Source organism: Pan paniscus, chromosome 7 (assembly GCF_029289425.2).
Source record: "Pan paniscus chromosome 7, NHGRI_mPanPan1-v2.0_pri, whole genome shotgun sequence".
Taxonomy (NCBI): Eukaryota; Metazoa; Chordata; class Mammalia; order Primates; family Hominidae; genus Pan; species Pan paniscus.
Window position 1 is genome coordinate 82362558 of NC_073256.2, and position 25825 is coordinate 82388382.

The 25825-nt window shown below is 39.7% G+C and overlaps 1 protein-coding gene across 1 annotated transcript in view; it reads right to left on the bottom strand.

The window, feature by feature from the left end:
- Positions 1–5022: 5022 nt before the first annotated feature.
- The window catches only part of VCPIP1 (valosin containing protein interacting protein 1), a 36980-nt gene continuing 16177 nt past the window's right edge, over positions 5023–25825 (bottom strand). Inside the window, exon 3 of the mRNA XM_003831356.4 lies at positions 5023–10134. Within this exon, the coding sequence (XP_003831404.1) occupies positions 9266–10134 (869 nt within the window). The 3' untranslated portion in view covers positions 5023–9265. The remainder of the gene's footprint in view (positions 10135–25825) is intronic.

A 25825-nucleotide genomic window follows, 5' to 3' on the forward strand; every position in this document is an offset into this window, starting at 1 on the left:
GTAGTCCCAGCTACTCGGGAGGCTTAGGCAGGAGAATGGCGTGAACTCGGGGGGTGGAACTTGCAGTGAGCCGAGATCGCGCCACTGCACTCCAGCCTGGGAGACAGAGCAAGACTCCGTCACAGAAAAAAAAAAAAAAAAAAAAAAAGAGGCTGGGTGCTGTGGCTCATGCCTGTAATCCCAGCACTTTGGGAGGCCGAGGCGGGCAGATCACTTGAGGTCAGGAGTTTGAGACCAGCCTGGGCAACATGGTGAAACCCTGTCTCCACTAAAAATACAAAAATTAGCCGGGCGTGGTGGCGTTTGCCTGTAGTCCCAGCTACTTGGGAGGCTGAGGCACGAGAATCACTTGAACTAGGGAGGCAGAGGTTGCGGTGAGCCGAGAACGCACCACTGCACCCCAACCTGGGCAATAGGGCAAGACTCAGCCTCAAAAAAAATAAAATAAAGAAACTAGTCTTTCTATAGTCCTGGTCATGTTGAAAGAAATCAGAATAACTGAGGGCTTCTAACCCTCTAATTTGATTCTGGCTTTACTGTTTTGCTTACATTTGTGTTATTCATCTATGTATCTAATTTACATTGGTCATATTACAAAGACACCTTTTCATTTCAAAGGAGAAGCTTATGTATCTGGTTACTTTTGTATACTCAGTGCAGAATCTCATTCCTTGCTAAAGTTTTTTCTTTTTCTCTAGCAACCCTATTTTCAACAGTTTTCTCAAAGTTCCTCATCCTTCTCTATTCAGCTGGCTCACTGCCCCCTTAAAGGATCTGGAGTCTAAAGTACGGCAAACATAAGCATCCCATTTAATTTTGTTTGATGAACTGACCTAGTTAGTAAATTATTTTTGGAGATACTGAGTCTTGCCAATTTATTTTTTAAGAGACAGGGACTCACTCTGTTGCCCAGGCTGAGCGCCGTGACACAATCATAGCTCACTTATAAACTTCCCCAGCTTCCTGAGTAGCTGGGACTATAGGCATGCACCACCACACCCAGCTAATTTTTTTCCAATAGTGTTGGGGTCTCGCTATGTTGCCCAGGCTGGTCTTGAATTCCTGGCCTTAAGTGATCCTCCCATCTCTGCCTCCCCATGCACTGGGCACTATCCTCCATCCCTGGCCAATTAGATTTTTTTTTTTTTTTTTTTTTTTTGAGACGGAGTCTTGCTCTGTTGCCAAGGCTAGAGTGCAGTGGTGCCATCTTGGCTCACCACAACTTCCGCCTTCCGGGTTCAAGCAATTCTCCGGTCTCAGCCTCCCAAGTAGCTGGGAGTACAGGTGCACGCCACCATGCCTGGCAAATTTTTGTATTTTTAGTAGAGACAGAGTTTCACTATGTTGACCAGGCTGGTCTCGAACTCCTGATCTCGTGATCTGCTGGCCTCAGCCTCCCAAAGTGCTGGGATTACAGACATGAGCCACCGCACCTGGCTGGCCAATTTGATTTTTAAGTATCCTATCAATTATTTAGGTCTCAGATGGTACATCACCTCTCAGGAAGCATTCCCTAACCATTTAGCAGGTCAGGTTAGTTCCTCTTGCAGCATAATCCCACACCACCCAATGCTTCCCCAATATGTGCAGTTACTTGCTTATTTAAATGTATCTCTCTCTCACTAAAAATGTAAATGTAATGAAGGCAGGAAGTGTCTTTCTCAGTTTATTATTCCTTCTGTTGAGCAAAGTACCTGACACATGATTCCATAGAAATAAATTTTCTAGTTGAGATGCATATAGCCCATGAACTATTTTTTGAGAAACATCACCTTTGGGAAACCTCCCCTCCAAAGCAGCAGACCCACTTAGTAAACAAGAATTATTTTAGGTCCTTGAAAAACTGGACTTTAACCAGTGATTCTCAAATGTACCCAGGTTAGTCATCTAAGAAATTCTGAAACTCTTCCTTAAAGCACCTCCAAATTTAGAGGAGGCAAGAAAACAAATCCAAGGAAGGAAGAACTTGAGATGGAGGACTAGGGTTCAGGAAGGGAACTAGTAGGAAGTGAAATTAAAGCTGTTGCTCATGCCTGTAATCCCAGCACTTCTGGGACTTGAGACTAGCCTGAGCAACATAGGGAGACCCCGTCTCTACAAAAAATAAATTAGCCAGGTGAGGTGACACACATCTGTAGTCCCAGCTATTTGGAAGGCTGAGGCAGCAGGATCACTTGAGCCCAGGAGTTTGAGATTGCAGTGAGCTATGATGGCACCACTGGGCACTCCAGCCTGCACAGCAGAGAGACGATCTGTATTAAAAAAAAAAAAAAAAAAAAAAAAAAAGCCAGATACTCTATACACTGAAATCAATTAAAACCATGTTGGTGTATCTAAAAACAAGCTAGATTTAACAATAAATGTTTGTAAAGACTTATGTGACCACCAAATTTTATTCCTTTGCTAAATTACAAATGTAGCATTAAAGTTAACAGCATAGACTATGGAGTCTTAAACATCTGGATTTAAATCTCAACTCTGCCACCTAACTCCAGGACTTCAGGTAAACCAACTAATCTATATCAACTTGTTTCCTAAAAGATGATAATGATAGTACCCAACCACAAAGGCTTTTGACGGTTAATTATTGCATGTAGTGTTCAGCCTATTGCCCAGATACAAGGAAAAGAGTCACTAAATGTTAGCTATTACCAATGTGTTTTGTGCTCATCTCCACCATTGGGATGTAAGCTCTAAGGACGCATGGAATTTCTCTCACTTGGAACTGTTTCCCAAGTTTTTAAAACAGGCATTTGATCAGTACTTGTTTAAAATAATGAATGACCCCTCTATTTAGTAGAGACCCCATCTCTACTAATACAAAAATTAGCTGGGCATGGTGGCGGGCGCCTGTAATCCCAGCTACTCGGGAGGCTAAGGCAGGAGAATTGCTTGAACCTGGGAGGCGGAGGTTGCAGTGAGCCAAGATGGTGCCACTGCACTCCAGCCTGGGCAACAGAGCGAGACTCGGTCTCAAAAAAGAAAATTAAAAATAAAATACTGATTCCATAAATCAAATATAAAAATGTCATCACTTTATAGGTAGACTTTGTACTATACCTGTTTCTATAAATAGAACAAACAGGAATAATCCCCCCAGATTCCTACACAATTTATCTGTTTCTCAAATAATTTACGTGGTATGATAAATGGGCCAAAGACAGCTTTACTTCTAGAGTGTGCAAATTTGAAGAGCCCATATGTTTTTCACCTCAGTGTATCATATACAGTTCAGAAAATCAATTAAAGACTTCAGTTTTTCTATATACATTTTTAATGATTAGAAACAATTGATTATTAAGTCAGAATTGCAGTTGGTGGGGTCTGAAAGAGCCAGACAATAAAAATAAAATCCATAATGAGCTGTTATAAGTAGGATGTTTATCTTATTTACTAAAGAGTTTTTGAGAATTCTATTCTGATGGTATGTGACCAATGGCATGCATATACAAGACCTCAAGTCCAAGTTTGGGATAACTGTAGCCAACACCTAAAGGAAAGGTAATTATGTTTTAGTTTACATGGGGCTCATACCCATGTCACTTGTCCCATCAGCACTATGCCCTCTGCAAGTAAGACTATGACGACAATGGTCGGCAGAACAAAAGGTTGACAATTGTGAAACCACAAGGTTACAGAAGAAATTGAGGCCTTGAAAGGCCCCAAGACTTGCCTTGGGTCACAGAGCACACTGTCGGTTCATGAGATTCTCAGTGTTGCACATGGTCATAAATGTTTGAATGTACAACTATCCATTTTTTAGTCAATTATGTACAAGTAAAATAAGTTTTAATGTAACAAATTATTTAAATAATGTGTGCCCTGTGAGGATTTATCCCACTTAATGGCAACTGAACTCTACCACATTACATTAACATATAACAATAGCAAATATTTGAGTGTTTACTATGTGTCAGGCACTCTTCTAATCATCAGATACGTGTTAACTCATTTAATACAGCCACCCTAGGAGCAGATGTGATCATCATCCTCTCAGAGAGGAATGCACAGAGAGGTCACAGAAAGCAGCGTACCAGGACTCAGACCTAGGCAGTCTGGTGTCTAAGGCTATACTCTAAATTATTGAGTTAAATGATCTAATAAAATGTATATTAAGCATATACAATAAAACTTGAAGGTAAACGTGTTGACTGCTAAGCTACACAAACGTTATTTAGTACTATTATCTGTATTTCCTTTCATTCCCTTATCACCAACCAGTATTTTTTTAAACCACCACAAAATCAAGTTCTCTGTTAGAATTTGCCTTCATTTTTAAATATTCAGTAAGCATTATGGCCCAATTATGTAATATGTCTAAGGAAATTTTGCTGGCAGGGTGTGGTGGCTCACGCCTGTAATCCCAGCACTTAGAGAGGCAGAGGAGGGCAGATCACTTGAGCTCAGGAGTTCAAGACCGGCCTGGGCAACATGGCAAAACCCTATCTCTACAAAAAATACAAAAATTAGCCAGGTGTGGTGGCACATGCCTGTAGTCCCAGCTATTCAGGAGGCTGAGGTGGGAGGATCACTTGAGCCCAGGAGGTTGAGGCTGCAGTGAGCCCTGATCGTGCCACAGCAATCCAGCATGGGCAGCAGAGTGAGACCCTGTTTTGTTTTTTTTTTAAATTGCGCACTCTTTTTTCACTGGGTCCATTTCATCTAGCAATGAAATCTACATTAAGGGGAAAAATCACTATTCCTGTATGATAACCCGCTTAAGTTCAACAAGAAAACTTTATTATTTAAGAATTTCTTTATAAAACTGAACTATATGTTCATGCATTATAATTCCAGGAAACTAAAGAACATAAAATTACCTTTAAAAGCTAATGTGGAGAATTTCAGGGGAAAATCAGTATTAACTTATAGTTTTATCATTGATATAAAAGAAAACTTCAAATACTGTACAGTAAGGTGTGCTGTAGAACATTATAATACACTATTACCAATTATTCATTACTCAAATGTAATATATACAGTAATCACGAAATCGGAAAATAATGGGCAACAGCCAGTGCCTTAAGGGTGAAATAACATCTATACTATTTTATTGAGCAGTTAAAGCACTTGCTATTTTTCTAAATATTTACACTATTACTGCTTATGTTTACAAATTCTAAGTATCATTTCCCTCCAAAAAGTAGACTTTCCAGTTCTTGGCACTAATTCTTAGTCAAATAAGCCTGAAAATACTGGCAACCTTTTCAGTCTTGCATTGCTCTACCACAGGCATAATAAGGGCTCAGGACGAGATTTCTGCATTCTAAAGAAAAGTAGGCAATACCTTAAAATTTTAAAAACTAAGTAATTGATACTCACAAGCAGGTAACATCAACTAAAACTTTTTTCTTTACTAATTTTTCCTTTTTACAAGAGAATAATCATTAATATTATACTACAAAAGCATGTAGTCTCCATAATTAAAAAATTAAATGTCAGATATACAAGTAATGGCATTTTCTCCAATAATTCATAATTTTTACAATTTCTGCTATTTTGGAACAAACATTAAAATTCCCACGATTTAAGTATCATTAAATATGAACTGAAACACTTAGCATCTCAAAGAATTATCAAGAATGGTAGAATTTGTAATTAACTCTATAACTTACATGGGTGATATAGTTCCCCTTTGTTGTTTTATTTCTTAAATATACATTCTACTAAGGAATATTTTCATGTGAACAGCTCTGGTTTGAAAAATTAATTTATACTGTGAAGAGCCTTAAGGTTGTACAATTTTGTTAAATTATATGATAACCTTGAATGGTAGGATACATTTACTCAACTTAGAATATGGCGCTATTATTATTATAAATGGTGGTTGTTAATTCACATTAAGATAGGTGGAATTTAATCCAATTTTGCAAAGGCTTTGTTTTTATAAAAATCTTAAGATGGAAACCTTGCTTTGAGAACCATAAAACTCAAAATCTGTGTAGTATTTTAAGTATGAACCAATTGAAATTACTGTTGAAAAATGAAGACAAAACTGTATTGATATTCTGAAATAAACACTTTATGCTGCCACTATATTGACCAGTTGAAGTGTAATTAATGACAGAAGTAAATTTTTTACCTAAAGGTTAGTTATTAGTGAGGTCTACATATTTAGAGAGTTATTCAGTAGCAGATAGTATTGGTAGGTAACTACATAAAACAGTACTTTTATACATTTTGCTTTAGTAGCTAACATGTGATGTCAGTACAATTCTCAAAAACCTGTCATTAGTAGTATGAGTTGCTAGCAAGTGATCTTCCCTGAGGTAAGAGACCATATGCAAAAGTCAGTGTTCATCTCCAATGAAGATACTTAAAAATAATGGCAATAAGGACCTGTGGCCAGGAATTACAGATGCATTTCAGATTGATATCTTAATTGCAAGCAGTAGGTTTGACTGTAAAAACCAAACTAAAAATCACTGGAAGACACAGAGCCAGTATCAGTCAATAGCATTTGCTAGCTTTCTCAGGCCTCTACCCTAACATTTTCCAATAAAAATATCTGAAACAGATTGAAGGGGGAGAAATGGGTTTGCTCTTTAACTAGTTCCTGAGTAACCATTCTCATGGAGTTAATTATATTCTCTTAATATATGGCAGCATCTTGTTTTCTTCAATTTACAACAATTTCTCATTACCAGTATTCTAGATACATACTATCTTCAACACTACCTGGACTTTAGGTCATCAACTTAAATTTGGTATGATTAACTATAAAATGGATTACTGAAGAAAAAATTTACAACTTTATTTCAATGTTTAGTGAAGCACTGCAAACAGAATTGCAGGAATGCATTTTAGTTATAATGTTACCTCTAGGGCTAAAAAAAAAAAAAAAACAAATTTACCTGAGATGTCTAGCTTGCACGCCAAGATGTGGCTATATCACAAATGGCAGTACTAGAAAAATAACCATGCTATAGTCATGTATTTGGTTATGAAAACCATATGGAAAGACAAAGGATGATATTTAAAAACTTAAAAGAAACTCTATTCTAAAACTTCTTTGTGAGGATACCTGGCCTACTTCTCAAAAACCATCAATTCACCCCAACTAAATTTTCAGCTGATTTGAAAGAATTTCAAGAAATTTGATCACTTATCAGAATTGAGCCTTTTATTCATTTATCAAGGGAGAACCCAAACTGTTACTGTACTATTCATACCTAACTGGCTTTTAAATAGCATTGCTGTAGCTAGAGAAATTAATAAAGTTGTCAGAGATTAAGTCCATCTTCTAACATTCACATACGCATTCCAATTTGCACTAAATGTAAGAATAGGGAGATAAAGTTTGTTTCTGGTATTTTATGTTAGTGCTATGAAATATCTGTCAGTTATCAATGAAGAAAATATTTGTTAAAGAAGATTATATCATTTTACATGAAAGCAGTGCATTTTTTGATTAAACAGTTTTCCTGTATTTAAATCCCCCCAAAAAAAGTTCCAGTGGCTGAAAAAGCCAAAAATAATTATAGTGGTTAGTGAAGTGATATTTGTAATTCGTAGTTTAATACACAGAAGCCACCTTTACTAAGTAGTAAATAGTATTTGGTAGCTACAGCTCTTATTTTATGCAAAAATAGTGTACAATATAAAAGTTTAAAAATTTCCTGCTGTTTTGATAGGGAGAAAGAAAATTTAGGATGAAGATAAAATATAAAGACAAACGTGATAATGTGATAAAAACTAACCCAAATATATATTTTGCTCAGATACACCTGTAAAATGTCTAGATTCTCCATTCTTTCCTTATTTAAAATAGAGTAGTTTGTTTAAGAAGTGGATTCAGTTAGAGATACTTTCACAGAAAGATGACCAAAATCTGCCTTATCTGGAAACACAAGTTAAAGTACTGTCTATATCCCTTATGAATCAACAGGCAGAGATTTTTAAACATCTGATAAAATACTTTCTGACATACATTTTCTTAGAATTACAAACACAGTTCTGCATCTGTTACATGTGCAAACAGAGACAGCCAGGCTTTGAATGCTCTAGGTAAGAGATTGTATTAACATATATTTTGTCTTTCAGCCATTCAAATTCAACTTAATTTCAGTGAACAGAGAAGAATATGGGTTGAAATGTACATTTCAGGATACAGATTTGCAGAATAAAATAAAATAGTGCAATACCAATCTCAGGATAAACACTCTTCTGTTGTTTTTAAGGAATAAGCATGAAAGCTGCTTCTCAAGGAAACTGGCACTGAAGATTTGATGAATACACTAAGCAAATACCCAGCTGATCAGGGTGTGATGCAGTAAAATTTGCATCTAAACCCAAGTGAAGCCAACAAATAAACTCTTATGGATTCTGAAAAAAAAAAAAATTTTTGGCTCAAAGGGGCATAAATACACTTAGCATATACAGGCTTAAATACCACTGATCAAAATTGTAGAACAATTAACTCATTCATAAAGATAAACTCTTATTTATAAATTCTCTACTGCTACCATTATTTCTTTTTCTACCACACTTTGCAATCAACTTTTCTGCAAGATTAAAAAAAAAAAAATCAGGTTGTTCTTGACCAAGCCAGGAATCAAAAATAATGGTAACATATTAATAGAGCACACACAATTGGCTGTGGCTCAGACAGCAACACAACTGAATCACATTGACCTCATCAATCTAGAAGAGATTTTTCCCCAATCTTGCACAAATCAGCAAAATGTTATATCGTTACATTCTATTCTCAAGATATTTTCGCCAAGAAATCTCTATGAATGTGTTTACGTTCATAGAAACATTTGCATTCCACTGTCTAATAAATAATTGTATGAATTTTAAGATACAATTTAGTTCAGATAAAATTCAAGTTTACATAAACCTTTTGACACTAGTATGTGAGATGGTTACCTTGATGACATCAACATTAGCAAAATCTCATTTCCCCTCCATTTGTAGGCTTTTCAGAAATCAAACGTATTTAAGTAAGAGAATTTTCATGTTGGAAACATTAAGACTTTCATGGAATTAAAATTACAAAGAACTTCCAATGAACCACATATATGGAAGAAAGTCATCTCAGCAGATCTAACAGCTAATTTATAGAAATTCAGAGCCAGCCTGGGCAGCAGTATATTAAAAGCTATGGCCAATCACACACTTGCTATCATGCACTGAATAACAAGATATAATCTTTGAATTATATACGTACAAGATTTTTAATGACTAATCAAGTTACGTGGCCCAGCCAACAAATATTACATATTCACAATAAACATTCTGCCTTTATTAGCCTCTAATTAAATCAAGAGTGATCCATTGGCTCAGTTGTGTTAGTCATCTCAGCATCTTGACTATCCATCTCTTCAAGCTCCTCCACGGAATTTCCCCTTTGTGCTTTTGACCTTGTGGCAAAGGCTGCTCCCAGTGCATCTGCTACACAGCCATCAGTTGTTTCTGTATTCAAATTTTCAGTACCACCAGTTAAAGGAAAAGATTCAGGCAAACCAGTCTGAAGACTCCCAGACTTTGCAGAACTCACAACTTCTGTTTTCCTTTGAGGAAGATCAGATGGTGACTGCTCTGTACTTTGATCCCGAAGGTGCCTGTCCATTGAAGCCTGAATAGAAGAAACCATTTCCTGCAATTTTTTTCGCTGGGCCTCAACCAAATCAGGATCAAGCTGCCTGCCGTCTCTCATTGTTACTACTCCAGGAGCTATTCGAATAAGCTCACTATTACTAGAAGAAGCTGTGAATACAGAAGGCTCTGTTTTAGTGGAACTATTACTGAAGTCTGTCCCTGTATTATGCTTTCTTACAACTGAAGTTTCCCTAGCTCTTGGATCAAGGTGTGGGTTACCAGACGCAGTTCCTAAAGAATGCCCTTTTCCCTGAAAGGCAGTTACGTTATGAAGTTGCTCAGATTTCTTTTTCACTACTCCACCACTACCTAGTTTTAATAGCCCATGTGAGGGACTTGATTCCCTACTTCTTGTAGTAGCCTCTGCTCGAACCTGACTTACAGCCTCTTTAACTAAATCTTCAACATCAGGACCAATGGGGAAATGTCCTGCAGCATCCACACACAATTCCAGTCTATCTTCAGAAGCATTATAGACAAAGGTTTTGCCAGGCAGATGTGGAAAAGTACAATGCTTGCCATCAGCCATACCTAAAAAGGGGAAAAGATATTTAACATATTAAAATCTTAAGGTATTAATAAAAGTGTAGTCAAGACAATTATAGTTAAAATAATGAATTTTAAATAACAATTTACAGATAACAGCTTTCACAACAAAATTCATTCAGATTTATTGTATTACAAAAAAGAACCACCACCATAGACCCTAAAGTAGTTCTCCCCAGAGAATCTTTTTTAAAAAAAATTTTTTGCTATCTTAACTAACAGCAAAGTTAAGAATGGGGCTTGAGGTCAAAGAGTGGCTCACACATGTAAACCCAGCACTTTGGGAGGCTAAGGCAGGTGGATCACCTGAGGTCAGGAGCTCGAGACCAGCCTGGCCAACGTGGTGAAACCCCAACTCTACTGAGAATACAAAAAATTAGCTGGGCATGGCAGCAGGCGCCTGTAATCCCAGCTACTTGGGAGGCTGAGGCAGGAGAATCGCTTGAACCCGGGAGGCAGAGGTTGCAGTGAGCTGAGATTGCGGCACTGCACTCCAGCCTGGACAATAAGAGTGAAACTCTATCTCAAAAAAAAAAAAAAAAAAAAGAATGGAGCTTGAGGCCAGGTGCAGTGGCTCATGCATATAATCCCAGCACTTTGGGAGGCAGACAGGTGGATCACTTGAGGTCAGGAGTTCAAGACCAGCCTGGCCAAAATGTTGAAACCCAGTCTCTACTAAAAATACAAAAATTAGCTGGGCATGGTGGTGTGTGAGCCTGTAGTCCCAGCTACTGGGGAGGCTGAGGCAGGAGAATTGCTTGAACCCAGGAGGCGGAGGTTGCAGTGAGCCGAGATGGCGCCACTATACCACTATACTCCAACCTGGGTGACAAAGCAAGACTCCATCTCAAAAAAAAAAAAAAAAAAAAAAAAGGTTTTGCAGGTGTTTCCAGATTGCTACTGAGATGCTTTTCCTTGGCTATCCCTAGAAAGAATCATAGTTCCACACATGTTCATCACAGTATTACTTACAATGAAACAATGGAAAAAATCTAAATTTTCAACAAGAAATAAGTAAATTATTTCCTATCTACCTGTTGGAAGTATATGCAGCTATTAAAATTTAGATAAATAGGCCCGGCGCAGTGGCTCACACCTGTAATCCCAGCACTTTGGGAGGCCAAGGCGGGCAGATCATGAGGTCAGGAGTTTGAGACCAGCCTGGCCAACAGGGTGAAACCCCATCTCTACTAAAAATACAAAAATTAGCCAGGTATGGTGGTGCGCGCCTGTAGTCCCAGCTACTCAGGAGGCTGAGACAGGGAGAATTGCTTGAACCCAGGAGGTGGAGGTTGTGCTGAGCCAAGATTGCACCACTGCACTCCAGCCTGGGCAACAGAACAAGACTCCATCTAAAAAAAAAAAAAAATTCAGATAAATAATGCTTGAACCCAAGAGGCGGAGGCTGCAGTGAGCCAAGATCATGCCACTGCACTCCAGACTGGGCAACAGTGAGACTCTGTCTCAAAAAAAAAAATTTAGATAGGAAGCTGTGATGCCTGATATATACAGTAAAATGTGCATGATGCTGCAACAGCAGGAAACAAATATAAGTACTATGATTACAATCTTGCCTAAAACATGTATGTATAAGACAAATATTTTTAAATGATAGGTGATGTTTCCCATTTCTATAGTTTCTGCACGTTTATATTGTTATTTAAAAACTCCAGCCAGGCGTGGTGGCTCAGCACATTGGGAGGCTGAGGCGGGAGGATCGCTTGGAGTTTGTTTCCAACAAACAAAGGCTAGGAGTTTGATAGCAGCTGGGCAACATGGTAAGACCCTGGTCTCTACAAAAAAACCAAAAGGTTAGCTGAGGGTGATGGCATACACCTATAGTCTCAGCTTTTTGGGAGGCTGAGGCAGGAGGATCACTGAGCTCTGGAGTTTGAGGCTGCAGTGAGCTATTACTGAGCCACTGAACTCCAACATGGGTGATAGCAAGAAACTGTCTAAAAACAAAACAAAACAAAAAACAAACGCCCCAATTTAAAATATATATTTAAAAATCAATGGATATGCCGGGCACAGTGGCTCACACCTGTAATCCCAGCACTTTGGGAGGCCTGGGCAACAGAGCAAGACTCCGTCTCAAAAAAAAAAAAAAAAGATATACTTTAAATACAATACAAATACTGTTGTGATACTTGTAAGCATAATTGTTTAGGGGTTTTTTTTGGCAGGTATAGAGAGAATGTTCAGATTTTATATAGTCCTTCGAATTTTAATTCAAATTTTAAGAAGCAAGGCACATTAAAATTTCTCTATCACATATCAACAATTCCATTACTTAGGGCCGGGCACAGTGGCTCACACCTGTAATCCCAGCACTTTGGGAGGCTGAGGCGGGCGGATCATAAGGTCAGGAGATCGAGACCATCCTGGCTAGCACAGTGAAACCCCATCTCTACCAAAAATACAAAAAAAAATTAGCCGGGCGTGGTGGCAGGCACCTGTAGTCCCAGCTACTCGGGAGGCTGAGGCAGGAGAATGGTGTGAACCCAGGAGGTGGAACTTGCAGTGAGCCAAGACCGTGCCATTGCACTCCAGCCAGGGCGACAGAGCGAGACTCCGTCTCAAAACAAAACAAAACAAAAATTCCATTACTTATATATGCTAATGACATGTATACTAGTATTTATAGTTACATTACTCTTTACATTAAAAACCCAGAAACTACCCAAAAGCTCATGAGCAGAACAATGAATTGTGTTAAAAACAATACAACAGAATACTATGCAGCAGTGAAAATGAATAACCTATAGTTGAACTCATCAACACAGATGTATCTGAAAAAGTGTTGCTAAACTAAACAAGTCAGCCAGGTTTGGGGCTCATGCCTGTAATCCCAGCACTAGGGGAGGCAGAGGCAAATTGACTACTTGAGCCTAAGAGTTCCAGCCTGGGCAACCTAAGGAGACCTCACCTCTACGAAAAATTTAAAAAATTAGCTGGGTGTAGTGGCATATGCCTGTAGTCCCAGCAACCTGGAAGACTGAGGCAGAAGGATCACTTGAGCCAGGGAGGTTGAGGCTGCAGGAAGTTGTGATCATACCACTGCGCTCCAGCCTGACAGTAAAACCCCATCTCAAAAAAAAAAAAAAAAAAAGGCCACGCGCGGTGGCTCACGCCTGTAATCCCAGCACTTTGGGAGGCCAAGGCGGGTGGATCACGAGGTCAGCAGATCAAGACCATCCTGGCTAACACGGTGAAACCTTGTCTCTACTAAAAACACAAAAAATTAGCCAGGCGTGGTGGCGGGCGCCTGGAGTCCCAGCTACTCAGGAGGCTGAGGCAGAAGAATGGTGTGAACCCAGGAGGCAGAGTTTGCAGTGAGCCGAGATAACGCCACTGCACTCCAGCCTGGGCGACAGAGCGAGACTCCTGTCTCAAAAAAAAGAAAGAAAGAAAGAAATCATAGAAGAAGGTATACAGCATAATTCCATTTTTATAAAGTTCAAACACAGGCAAAGTTGAGTATTATATAGTTAAAACTAAATTTTCCATTCATTTCTTCATTTCTCTGTACAAAAACCTGCAAGAAAACTCTCTCTCTCTCTCTCTCTCTCTCTCTCTCTCTCTCTCTATATATATATATATATATACACACATATATTTTGTGGGGGACAGGGTCTCACTCTGTCAACCAGGCTGGAGTACAGTGGTGTGTGATCATGGCTCACCGTGGCCTCAGCCTCCTGGGCTCAAGTGATCCTCCCACGTCAGCCTCACCAGTAGCTGAGACTACGGGCACATGCCACCACACCTGGCCAATTTTTCTATTTTTAGTAGAGACAGCGTTTCATCATGTTGCCCAGGCTCGTCTCAAACCCCTAGGCTCGAGCCATCTGTCCGCCTTGGCCTCCCACAATGCTGGGATTACAGGCATGAGACACCACACCTGACCGAAAACTTACTATATTTTAAGCCAATTAATTTTATTTTATTTTTATTTTTATTTTTTTTTTGGTGTTGCTGGGGTTGGGGGAAATGCTGTCTGCTCTCAGCTCTGTTGCCTAGGCTGGAGTGCAGTGGTGTGATCTCAGCTCACTGCAGCCTCCTCCTCCCAGGTTCAAGCGATTCTCATGCCTCAGCCTCCTGGGTAGCTAGGATTACAGGTGCCTGCCACCATACACAACAAATTTTTGCATTTTTTGTAGAGACAGGGTTTCACCATGTTAAATGATCTGCCCACCTAGGGTGGGCAAAGTGCTGGGATTATAGGCATGGACCCTGTACCTGGCCTGAGCCAATTAATTTTAGAATACCTTTCCAAAAATGAAGAACAGAAATAGTAATAGTATAGTTTAGTTATAATGGGCAATACTGTTTTTCAAATGTAGATGTAACCATCTATATGTTAAGGTGGATTTGAATAAAATAAGAGAGTTATGTATGCTCCTTTCCTGTTTTTGGAAGACGGAGGTAAATGGCTGGGGTTGAGAGGGGCTTGATATGTTTTGATTCTTTGACCACAGGATGATGATGATGATAATAATAATAAATGGGAGCTACATGATGAGAACATATGGACACAAAGAGGGGAACAACACACACTTGGGCCTTTCGGAGCATAGAGGGTGGGAGGAGGGAGGATCAGGTGGGTGCTAGGCTAAATATCTGGGTGATGAAATAATCTGTACAACAAATCCCCATGACACAAGTTTACCTAGGTAACAAACCTGCACTTGTACCCCGAACTTAAAAATAATAGTAATAATTTGCCACATGAATCTGTTATAAAAATATAGAGAAAAATTTACCACAAATATCAGAAAAAATTCTATTTTGGAAGGTACTTTTCTGAGGATGATCCATTTCAAATGGCTGTGTTATAGTCAGAATTTTAATTTTGTGAACAACAGCTGGAATTCTAATAACAACAACAACAAACATTTGCTAAGTATTTATTAGGTACCAGATCATTTGCTAACTGCTATACATCCACCATCTCCTTTGATCCTCACAATCACCCTGACATTATCATACCCACTTTACAAATAAACTGACACTTAGAAGTCAGAGTGTAATACATCCAGAATTTGATCTCAAATGTTCTGACTCTGATACAGAAAGGAGGCAGGGAAATACTAGGCAGAAAAGGGCAAGGTCCCTAGTGGAGGCCCACCCTCAAGCCTGGACCTGCGGCCCAAAGTGAGAACATGTATTCCTGTTTTTCCGCTCAAATGTTGCTTTTTGGCCTGCCCTGCCCCCCATCCTGTACCCATAAAAACCCCAAGCAGACCAGCAGACTGGCAGAGTGGCAGAGAACGAGAGAAGAGAAGAAACAGCTGGATGTCAGAGAAAAGTAGCTTGACTTCAGAGGGATGGCTTGACGGGGGTGCTTCAGGGAAGAGTTTGGCCGGGGACAGCTGAACTCCAGGGGAAGACCACCTTTCCAGTCCGTCCCCTTTCCAGCTCCCCACCCCACTGAGAGCCACCTCCACCACTCAAAAAAATCCTCCACATTCACCACCCTTCAATTTGTTCGTGCAACCTGATTCTTCCTGGATGCCAGAGAAGAACTTGGGTACCAAGAGGGTGGGCGCAAAAGGCTGTCACCCTGACCCTTCAATGAGCTGTTAAGCACTTAAGCTATTTGTGGAGGGGAAAGCTAAAAGGGCACACTGTTAACACATGCCCTCTGGGGCCCTGGGGGCCACAGGTACCCCCCCTAGAGGCTGCTGCAGGGCCGCACAGAGTTCTACTCCTGCTGGTGCCCAGAAGCACTTGTCCCGGCCCCTGTATCTGCTGACCTGTGTGCTGCCTGTCCCATGAAGGGTTGAGAGCTGCGGGCTGAGTAAGCAAGCCAACCCCTTCACAAGCCCCTCGGGGGTCAAGGGAACTATCCCATTTCAACTCCAGAGCTCTAAACTACCTCTTAATGATAAATACCACATGTAACATTCTAGGAAATATGACAACTCTATTGAGATATAGTTCACATACAATTCACCCATTTTAAGTGTATAAACAAATGGTTTGGGACATATATATATAGTTTTTTTTTTTAGAGACAGAGTTTCCCTCTATCACCCAGGCTGCAGTGTGGTAGTGCAATCATAGCTCACTGCGATCTGGGCTCAACAGATCCTTCCACCTCAGCCTCCCAGTGCTGGGATTACAGGCATGAGCTACTGTGCATAGCCAGTTTTTAGCGTATTCACAAAGTTGTGGAACTTTTAGAAGTTTCATCACCCCAAAAAGAAACCCTGAACCTTAGCAGTCATTCCCTCTACCTCATTCCCAGCCCTAGGGAAGCCACTGATTCACTCTCTGTTTCTCTAAGTGTTCCTATTCTGGATATTTCACTATATGCTCTTTTGTGACTGGCTTCTTTCACATGGCATAATGTTTTCAAGGTTCATCCATGATGTAACAAGTACCAATACTTTACTACTTTTTATTGCCAAATAATATTTCACTGTATGGCTATAACACATTTTATTTATCCAATCATCAGTTGATGGACATTTTAGTAACTTCCATTTTAGGCTATGATGAATAATGCACCTATGAACATTTGTGTACAAATTTTGTGTGGACATATGTTTCCATTTATCTTGGGTATACATCTAAGAGTAGAACTGCTGGATCATATAGTAACTCTACATTTAACCTTTTGAGGAACTGCCAAAGTTCCCAAGTGGCTGCATCATTTTTACATTCCTACCAGCAATGTATGAGGGTTCCAATTTCTCTACATTCTCACCTACAATTCTTATTATGTGACTTTTGGACCACAGCCAGGCTAGTGAGTATGAAGTATTATACCATCCCATTTTTCTTTTGATTTGCATTCCCCTGATGACTAATGATGTTTAGCATCTTTTCACATGTGATTGGCCATTTATATATTTTCTCTGGAGAGAAATTTATTCATATCTTTTGCCCATTTTTAACTGTTATTTGTCTTTTTTGTTTAGTTGTAAGAGTTCTTTATATTCTAGATACAAATCCATTCTCAGATACATGTTTGCAAAAATTTTCTCCCATTCTGTGGGTTGTGTATTTACTTTCTTGATAGTATAATTTGTAGCACAGAAGTTTGCTTTTTATTTTTTCTCTTGTTATTTATGCTTTTATTTTTGTATCTAAAATTATGCCTAATCCAAGGTCAATACAGTTTATGCTTATGTTTTCTTCTAAGAGTTTTCTAGTTTTAGCAAGTAAACTTAGGTCTTTGATCTATTTTGAATTAATTTTGTATATGGTGTGAGGCAGAGGTCAAACCTGAGGTAGACATCAAACTTCAATATTTTGCATGCTAATATCTAATTGTCTGAGGACCACTTGTTGAAAAGACTATTCTTTCCCCACTGAATTGTCTCAGCAACACAGTTAACATTTAAAAAATAATTTCAAACTAGAAACAAAACTATTTTGAAAAGAGTAAAGATAGACATCCCCATGCCACCCCCTTATCCTTCAACCCCCTCCCACACACAAAACACAACTGAAGGAAGTTATTTGCAGTTGCATGGAAGATAGTGCATATTGATCCAGATTACTGGAATCCCCATAATCCATCCTAATTAAATACTAACTTCTAAAAACCACTAATTAGTATCAATATATTTCAGAAAGTAGAATTTAAAAAAGAATTTAAAAAAAGAAGAAAATAAAACAAAGTAGAATGAAATGAAAGATAAAAAGTTTAAAAGGGATGTAAAAAGGCCAGGCATGATGGCTCACACCTGTAATCTCAGCACTTTGGGAGGCCGAGGTGTGCAGATCACCTGAGGTCAGGAGTTCTAGACCAGCCTGGCCAACATGGCGAAACCCCATGTCTACTAAAAATACAAAAATTAGCCAGGCATAGTGGCACATGCCTTTAATCCCAGCTACTTGGGAGGCTGAGGCAGGAGAATCACGTCAACTCAGGAGGTGGAGGTTAAAGTAAGCTGAGATCACGGCACTGCACTCCAGCCTAGGCAACAGAGTGAGACTTCATCTCAGAAACAAAAAAAAAAAGATGTTAAAAAAAAGGGAAGGGAAGGGATGCTTAGAGAGAAATTTATAGCTTTAAATGCCTACATTAAAAAAAAATTTGTAGGCTGGGCATGGTGCCTCATGCCTGTAATCTCAGCACTTTGGAAGGCCAAGGTGGGTAGATCTCTTAAGGCCAGGAATTCAAGACTGGCCTGGCTAACATGGCGAAACCCTGTCTCTACTAAAAATACAAAAATTAGTTGGGCATAGTGACGCACACCTCTAATCCCAGCTACTCGGGGAGGCTGAGGCATGAGAATTGCTTGAATCCGGGAGGCGGAGGTTGCAGTAAGCCAAGATTGCACCACTGCACTCCAGCCCAGGCAAGAGATTGAGACTCTGTCTCAAAAAGTAAAATAAAGAAATAAGAAAAAAAAGAGCAAATTAAACCTAAAGTAAGCATAAGGAAGGAAAAAATAAACATAAAAGCAGAAATCAATGAAACTGAAATCAGAAAAATAACAAACAAAAAAAACCCTATGAATCCAAATGTTTCTTTGAAAAGATCAACAGCCAGACCGGACAGCCAAAAAAAAAAAGAGGCACAAGTTGCCAAGATCAGAAATGAAAGAACTACAGATTCTACAGACATTAAAAGGACAACAATAGGGGAATACTAGAAACAACTTTATGCCAATACAGTTGATAACTTGGATGAAATGGGCAGATTTCTTAAAAGACAAAACTAACAAAGCTTACTCAAAAAGAAATAGATAATTTTAAAAGTACTCTATTAAAGAAATTAAATTTGTAGCTAAAAAACTGCCCAGCAAAGAAAACTCTAAGCAAAGATGGTTTCACTGGTGAATTCTACCAGTTAAAACTATTACAAAATCTACCAAAAAACAGAAGAAAAGAGGAGGCAATGCTTCTCAGTGCTATTTTATGAAGCCAACATTACCCTGATTAAACAGTCATTACAAGAAAACTACAGATAATTATCCTTCCTGAACACAATCACAAAAACACTCAACAAAATATTAGCAAATTAAATCCAGCAAGTAAAGTTGGTTCAACATTCAAAAAAATCAATGTAATTCACGCTATCAACAAACCAAAAGAGAAAAACCATATGATCATCTTGATACATGTAGGAAAAGAGCATCTCACAAAATTCAACCTCCATTCATAATATAAACTCTCAACAAACCCAGGAATAGAAAGAAATGTCCTCAATCAATCCTCAATCTTACAAAAGGTATCTCTGAAAAACCTGCAAGCTGAATGCTTCCAAGATATGGAAAAAGGAAATAATGTCTACTCTCACCTTTCCGACTCAACACTGAATTGAAGGTCCTAGCCATTGCTAATAAAATTGTCTTTTATTTCCAAAATACGTGATGATCTACATAGACAAGGATCTGCTAAAAGTTGCTAAAATATGTGAGTTTAGCAAGGTCACACATGGGGTACAAGGGCAATCAAGGGCAATGTAAAAAAAAAAAAAAATTTTAGGCCAGGTGCAGTAGTTCAAACCTGTAATCCTAGCACTTTGGGAGGCTGAGGTGGGCGGATTACTTTGAGCTCAGGAGTTTGAGACCAGCCTGGGCAATACAGTGAAACCCCGTCTCTACAAAAAATACAAAAATTAGCTGGGTGTGGTGGCCCACATCTGTGGTCCCAGCTACTTGGGAGGCTGAGGCTGGAGAATCGCTTGAGCCCAGTTGGTGGTGGGACACGGGTGGTGGGGGTTGCAGTGAGCTAAGATTGCGCCACTGCACTCCAGCCTGGGTGATGGAGTGAGACCCTGCATCCAAGAAAAAAAAAAAAAAAAGAGGCCAGGCATGGTGGCTCATGCCTGTAATCCCAGCACTTTGGGAGATTGAGGCAGGCAGATCACGAGTCAGGAGTTCGAGACCAGCTTGGCCGACATAGTGAAACCCCGTCTCTACTAAAAATAAAAAAATTAGCTGGGCATTGTTGCGTGCACCTGTAGTCTCAGCTACTCGGGAAGCTGAGACAGGAGAATCGCTTGAACTCAGGAGGCAGAGATTGTGGTGAGCTGAGATTGCGCCACTGCACTGGCGCAATGGGCAACAGAGCAAGACTCCATCTCAAAAAATAAAACAAAAGAAAAAGAAAGCCAATTTTATTTCTATGTACTAGAAATGAACAATAAGAAATTTGAAATTTGTAGAAGCATCTTTTACAGTATCATCCAAAAAACAAATATTTCATGGTATAAATCTAACAAACTATGTGTCAGACCTATCTGCTGTAAACTACAAAATTTTGATGAGAGATATTAAAGACTTAATGAAGAAATATAACATTTTTGGTCAGGCACAGTGGCTCATGCCTGTAATCTCAGAACTTTGGGAGACTGAGGCAGGAGATGGCTTGAGCCCAGGAGTTCAAGACTAGCCTGGGCAGCAATATGGCAAAACCCTGTCTCTACAAAAAAAAAAAAAAAAAAAAAAAAATTAGCAGGGCGTGGTGGTGCGCACCTGTAGTCCCTGCTACTCAGGAGGCCGAGGTGGGAGATCAACTGAGCCAGGTAGGTCGACGATGCAGTAAACTGTGATTGTGTCACTGCACTCCAACCCGGGTAACAAAGTGGGACCCTGTCTCAATAAAACCAAAAACAAGAAATATAACATCTTCATAATTCAAAAGACTCATTGTTGTCAAGATATCAACTGTCCCCAATTTGATCTATACAGATGCTCCTCAACTTACAACGGGTTACAGCCAGATAAACTCAAAGTCAAAATGCATTTTTTTTTTTTTTAGACAGAGTCTTGCTCTGTCACCCAGGCTGGAGTGCCAGCAGTGTGATCTCGGCTCAATGCAACCTCCACCTCCTGGGTTCAAGGGCTTCTCCTGCCTCAGCCTCCCAAATAGCTGGGATTACGGGCGCATGCCACCGCACCTGACTAATTTTTATATTTTTAGTAGAGACGGGGTTTCACAGTGTTGGCCAGGCTGGTCTCAAACTCTTGACCTCAAGTGATCTGCTTGCCTCGGCCTCCCAAAGTGCTGAGATAACAGGCCACTGTGCCTGGCCCAAAATGCATTTAATACCCTGATAAACCCATCATAAAGTCAAAAAGTCCTAAATCAGGCACAGCCTGTATATTCAATGCAATCACAATAAAAATCCTGGCAGACTCTTTTTGAAGAAATCAAGCTGATTCTAAAATGTATATGGATAGGCCAGGCGCGGTGGCTCACGCCTGTAATCCCAATACTTTGGGAGGCTGAGGAAGGCAGATCACTTGAGGTCAGGAGTTTGAGATCAGCCTGACCAACATAGTGAAACCTTGTCTCTACGAAAATTACAAAAATTAGCCAGGTGTGGTGCTGTACGCCTGTAATCCCAGCTACTCAGGAAGCTGAGGCAGGAAAGAATTGCTTGAACCCAGGAGATGGAGGTTGCAGTGACCCAAGATCGTGCACTCGATCCAACCTGGGTGACGGAGTGAGACTCCATCTCAAAAAAATAAATAAATACAGAAGTTTGAGACCAGCCTGGGCAACATGGTGAAACCCCGTCTCTACTAAAAACACAAAAAATTAGCCGGGTGTGGTGGTGTGCACCTGTAATCCCAGCTACTTGGGAAGCTGAGACAGGAGAATCACTTGAACCCAGGAGGCAGAGGTTGCAGTGAGCCAATATCTCACCACTGCACTCCAGCCTAGGCAACAGAGCGAGACTCTGTCTCAAAAATAAATAAATAAGTAAATTAAATAAATAAATAGGCCAGGCATGGTGGCTCACGCCTGTAATTCCAGCACTTTGGGAGGCCAAGGCGGATGGACCACGAGGTCAGGAGTTCAAGACCAGCCTAGCCAAGATGGTGAAACCCCGTCTCTACTAAAACTACAAAAATTAGCCAGGCGCGGTGGCAGGCGCCTGTAATCCCAGCTACTTGGGGGACTGAGGCAGGAGAATGGCTTGAATCTGGGAGGCAGAGGTTGCAGTGACCCAAGACTGCGACACTGCACTCCAGCCTGGGCGACAGAGTAAGACTCCATCTCAAAAACATAAGTAAGTAAATAAGTAAGTAAGTAAATAAATAAAAATAATAAAATTTATATGGATAAACAAAGGACTCAGAACACCCAAAACAATTCTGAAAAAGAAAAAAAGATGGAGGACTCACACTGATTTCAAGAATAACTATAAGATACAATAATCAGGATTATTACTGTACTGGAGAAAGGAGAGACATATAGATCAACAAAACAGAAAAGAGATTCTACAAATACTAATAGAACCACACATATAGTCAGTTGATTTAAGAAAAAGTAACTTCACTGAGGTATATTTTGCATATCACATAATTCATCCTTTTCAGGTGTATGACTCATGGTCAACTGATTTTTGACAAATATACCAAAATAATTCAATGGATAACATAAAGCCTTTTCAAGAAATGGTGCTGGAACAACTGGTCATCCATACATTAAAAAATGAACCTTAACTCATACCCTGCAACATATTAAAAAATCAACTTGAAATGGATCATAAACCTAAATATAAAATCTAAAACTATAAACTCCTAGAAAAAAACACAATTGATTCTCCCACCTCAGCCTCCTGAGTAGCTGGGACCACAGGCACATGCCCAACTATTTTTTATATATTTTTTATATTTTATATTTTTTATATTTTTAGTAGGGATGGGGTTTCATCATGTTGCCCAGTCTGGTCTTGAACTCCTGAGCTCAGGCAATCCACTCACCTTGGCCTCCCAAAGTGCTGGGATTACAGGTGTGAGCCACAGTACCTGGCCAGTTACAGGTCTTTTAAAATGTGACACATCTATATCATGGAATACTACTCAGCAATAAAAAGGAATAAACTCTAGTTATTCAAAGTGTTTTTAAAAAACGAAGGAATAAACTAACACATGCAACAAGACAGATCTCAAAAGCATATTAAAACAAATAGGCACATTCTTTCTGTATAGGGCAACATTTGTGCACCATATGGTTTCTTTCACAAGTATTCAACTCTGCCACTGTAATGTGAAAGAAGCCATAGACAACATGTAAACATGAGTGTGGCTGTGCTCCAATAAAACTGTCTGTCTGTCTATCTATCTAATCTAATCTATCTAATTGATCATTTATCTAATCTATCTAATCTATCATCCATCCGTCCATCTACCTAATCTATCATCTATCTGATCTAATCTATCCAATGTATCATCTATGTATCTAATCTATTATCTATCTATCTATCTATCTATCTATCTATCTGAGTCTCACTCTGTCACCCAGGCTGGAGTGCAGTGGCACGATCTTGGCTCACTACTACCTCCACCTCCTGGGTTCAAGCAATTCTCGGGTCTCAGCCTCCCAAGTAGCTGGGACTATAGTCGTGCACCACCACACCCGGCTAATTTTTTTGTATTTTTTGAAGAGATGAGGTTTTACCATGTTGGCCAGGCTGGTCTCACACTCCTAGCCTCAAGTGATCTGCCCAACTCGGCCTCCCAAAGTGCTGGAATTACAGGTGTGAGCCACTGTGCTCAGCCCCAGTAAAACTTTTAAGTATTCAGCCAGGCACAGTGGCTCACACCTGTAATTGCACACTTTGGGAGGCCGATGCAGGAAGATCACCTGAGCTCAGGAATTCAAGACAAGCCTAGGCAACATAGTAAGACCTTGTCTCTACAAAAAATGTAAAAAAAATTAGTCGGGCATGGTGGCTTATGCCTGTAGTCCCAGCTACTCAGTAGGGTGAAGGATGAGGATCACTTGAGCCCAGAGGATTGACGCTAGAGGCTGCAGTGAGTCACGATCATACCACTGCACTCCAGCCTGGGCAACAGAGCAAGACTCTGTCTCAAAACTAGTAATAATAATAATAATAAATTATATAAACAGGCAGCAGGCTGGGTGCAGTGGCTCATGCTTGTAATCTGTCGCTTGTAATCCTAGCACTTTGGGAGGTCAAGGCGAGAGGATTGCTCGAGCTCAAGAGTTCAAGACCAGCCTGGGCAACATGGCAAAACCCCATCTCAACTAAAAATACAAAAAATTAGCTGGGCATGGTGGCACATGGCTGTGGTCCCAGCTACTTGGGAGGCTGAGCTGGGAGGATCACCTAAGCCCAGGTCAAGGCTGCAGTGAGCTATAACTGCGCCACAGCACTCCAGCCCAGGAGATAGAGTGAGACCCTGTCTCTAAAACAAAAAAACAGGCAGCAGACTTGAGATGGCCCCACAGGCCACAGTTTGCCAATTCCTGTGCTAAATTAAAGATGCCAGACACAAAAGGTCACACTATAGGATTCCATTCACATGGTAATATGAAAAAGGCAAACATATAGGAGCAGAATCAAATCAATGGTTGTCAGGGCCTGGGATTGAGGAGAGTTGACTACAAAGAGGCACAAGAAAACTTTTTGGAGTGATGGAAATATTCTATATTTTTATTACAGTGGTGGTGTTGGTTACATGACTATATATGTTTGTCAAAATTCATATACAGTATACAAAATTCGTACACTTGTAAGTCTGAAAAGAGTGAATTTTACTGTTTATAAATTATGCCTCAATAATCCTGTCTTAAAAGAAAAAAACAAGGCTTTTTTTGGTCTCTGATTAAAGAAAAACCAAGAGAAGAAAACATTTTTTAGAAAATTATCAACATTAATTATCAAGAAAATTCAAATACTGACTGGATATTTGGTGACACAAAAAATACTGTTCTTTTTTTAGGTTGTAATAATGACTTTTTTTTTTTTTTAAGAGTCCTTATCTTTAGAAATACATATTGAAGTTCAAAGGAGAAAATGAGAAGGAAAAAAAGGAAATATGTACCAATGTACTTACAGGTGAAATTATAGTATATCTGAGATTTACTTTAAAACAGTCCAATTAAAAAGGGGACAGAGATGTACTAATCATTATTGAGGCTGGGTAGTAGGTAAATGGGGGTTCATTACATTACTCTTGCTACTTTTGTATATGTTTGAATATTTCTACAACAACCAAGTTGGAAGGAAAAAAAAGTGTATGAGGAAGAGATGAAAACAACAAGATTATGCAATTAATGCCTACAGTGGCCAGGTAGGTGAAATAGATAAGCCAGAACGGTAAATCTGGGGCCGAAAGCATTAACATAAAATCTTTGAAAAAAATGTGTGAAGTCCAAACACATGGCCTGGCAACCTCTCTCCTAAGACCACTCTGAAGATACAGACATACACTTGTACACAAGTCTATCTTTACAAACAATGTATGCACAATGTGAAAGAAGCTAAATGTATAATGAGCTGTATCCTAGAACTTAGAAAGCAATAAGATATATGCTAAATATGGCCAAACATAACAACAACAACACAAACATTATCTGGTTCTGGAATACTAGCATTATAAACAAATCTGCTTCTGATTTCACAGTTTGTCTTTAGTTGTTAGGAATCATACACATGGCCGGGCGTGGTGAATTGCTTGAACCCAGAGGCGGAGGTTGCAGTGAGCCAAGATAGCGCCATCACACTCCAGTCTGGGGGACAAGAGCAAGACTTCGTCTCAAAAAAAAAAAAAAAAAAAAAAAAGAATCACACACATGGCCGGGCACAGTGGCTCATGCCTGCAATCCCAACACTTTGGGAGGCCAAGGCGGGCAGATCACCTGAGGTCGGGAGTTCAAGACCAGCCTAATCAACATGGAGAAACCCCCATCTCTACTAAAAATACAAAATTAGCCGGGCATGGTAGCA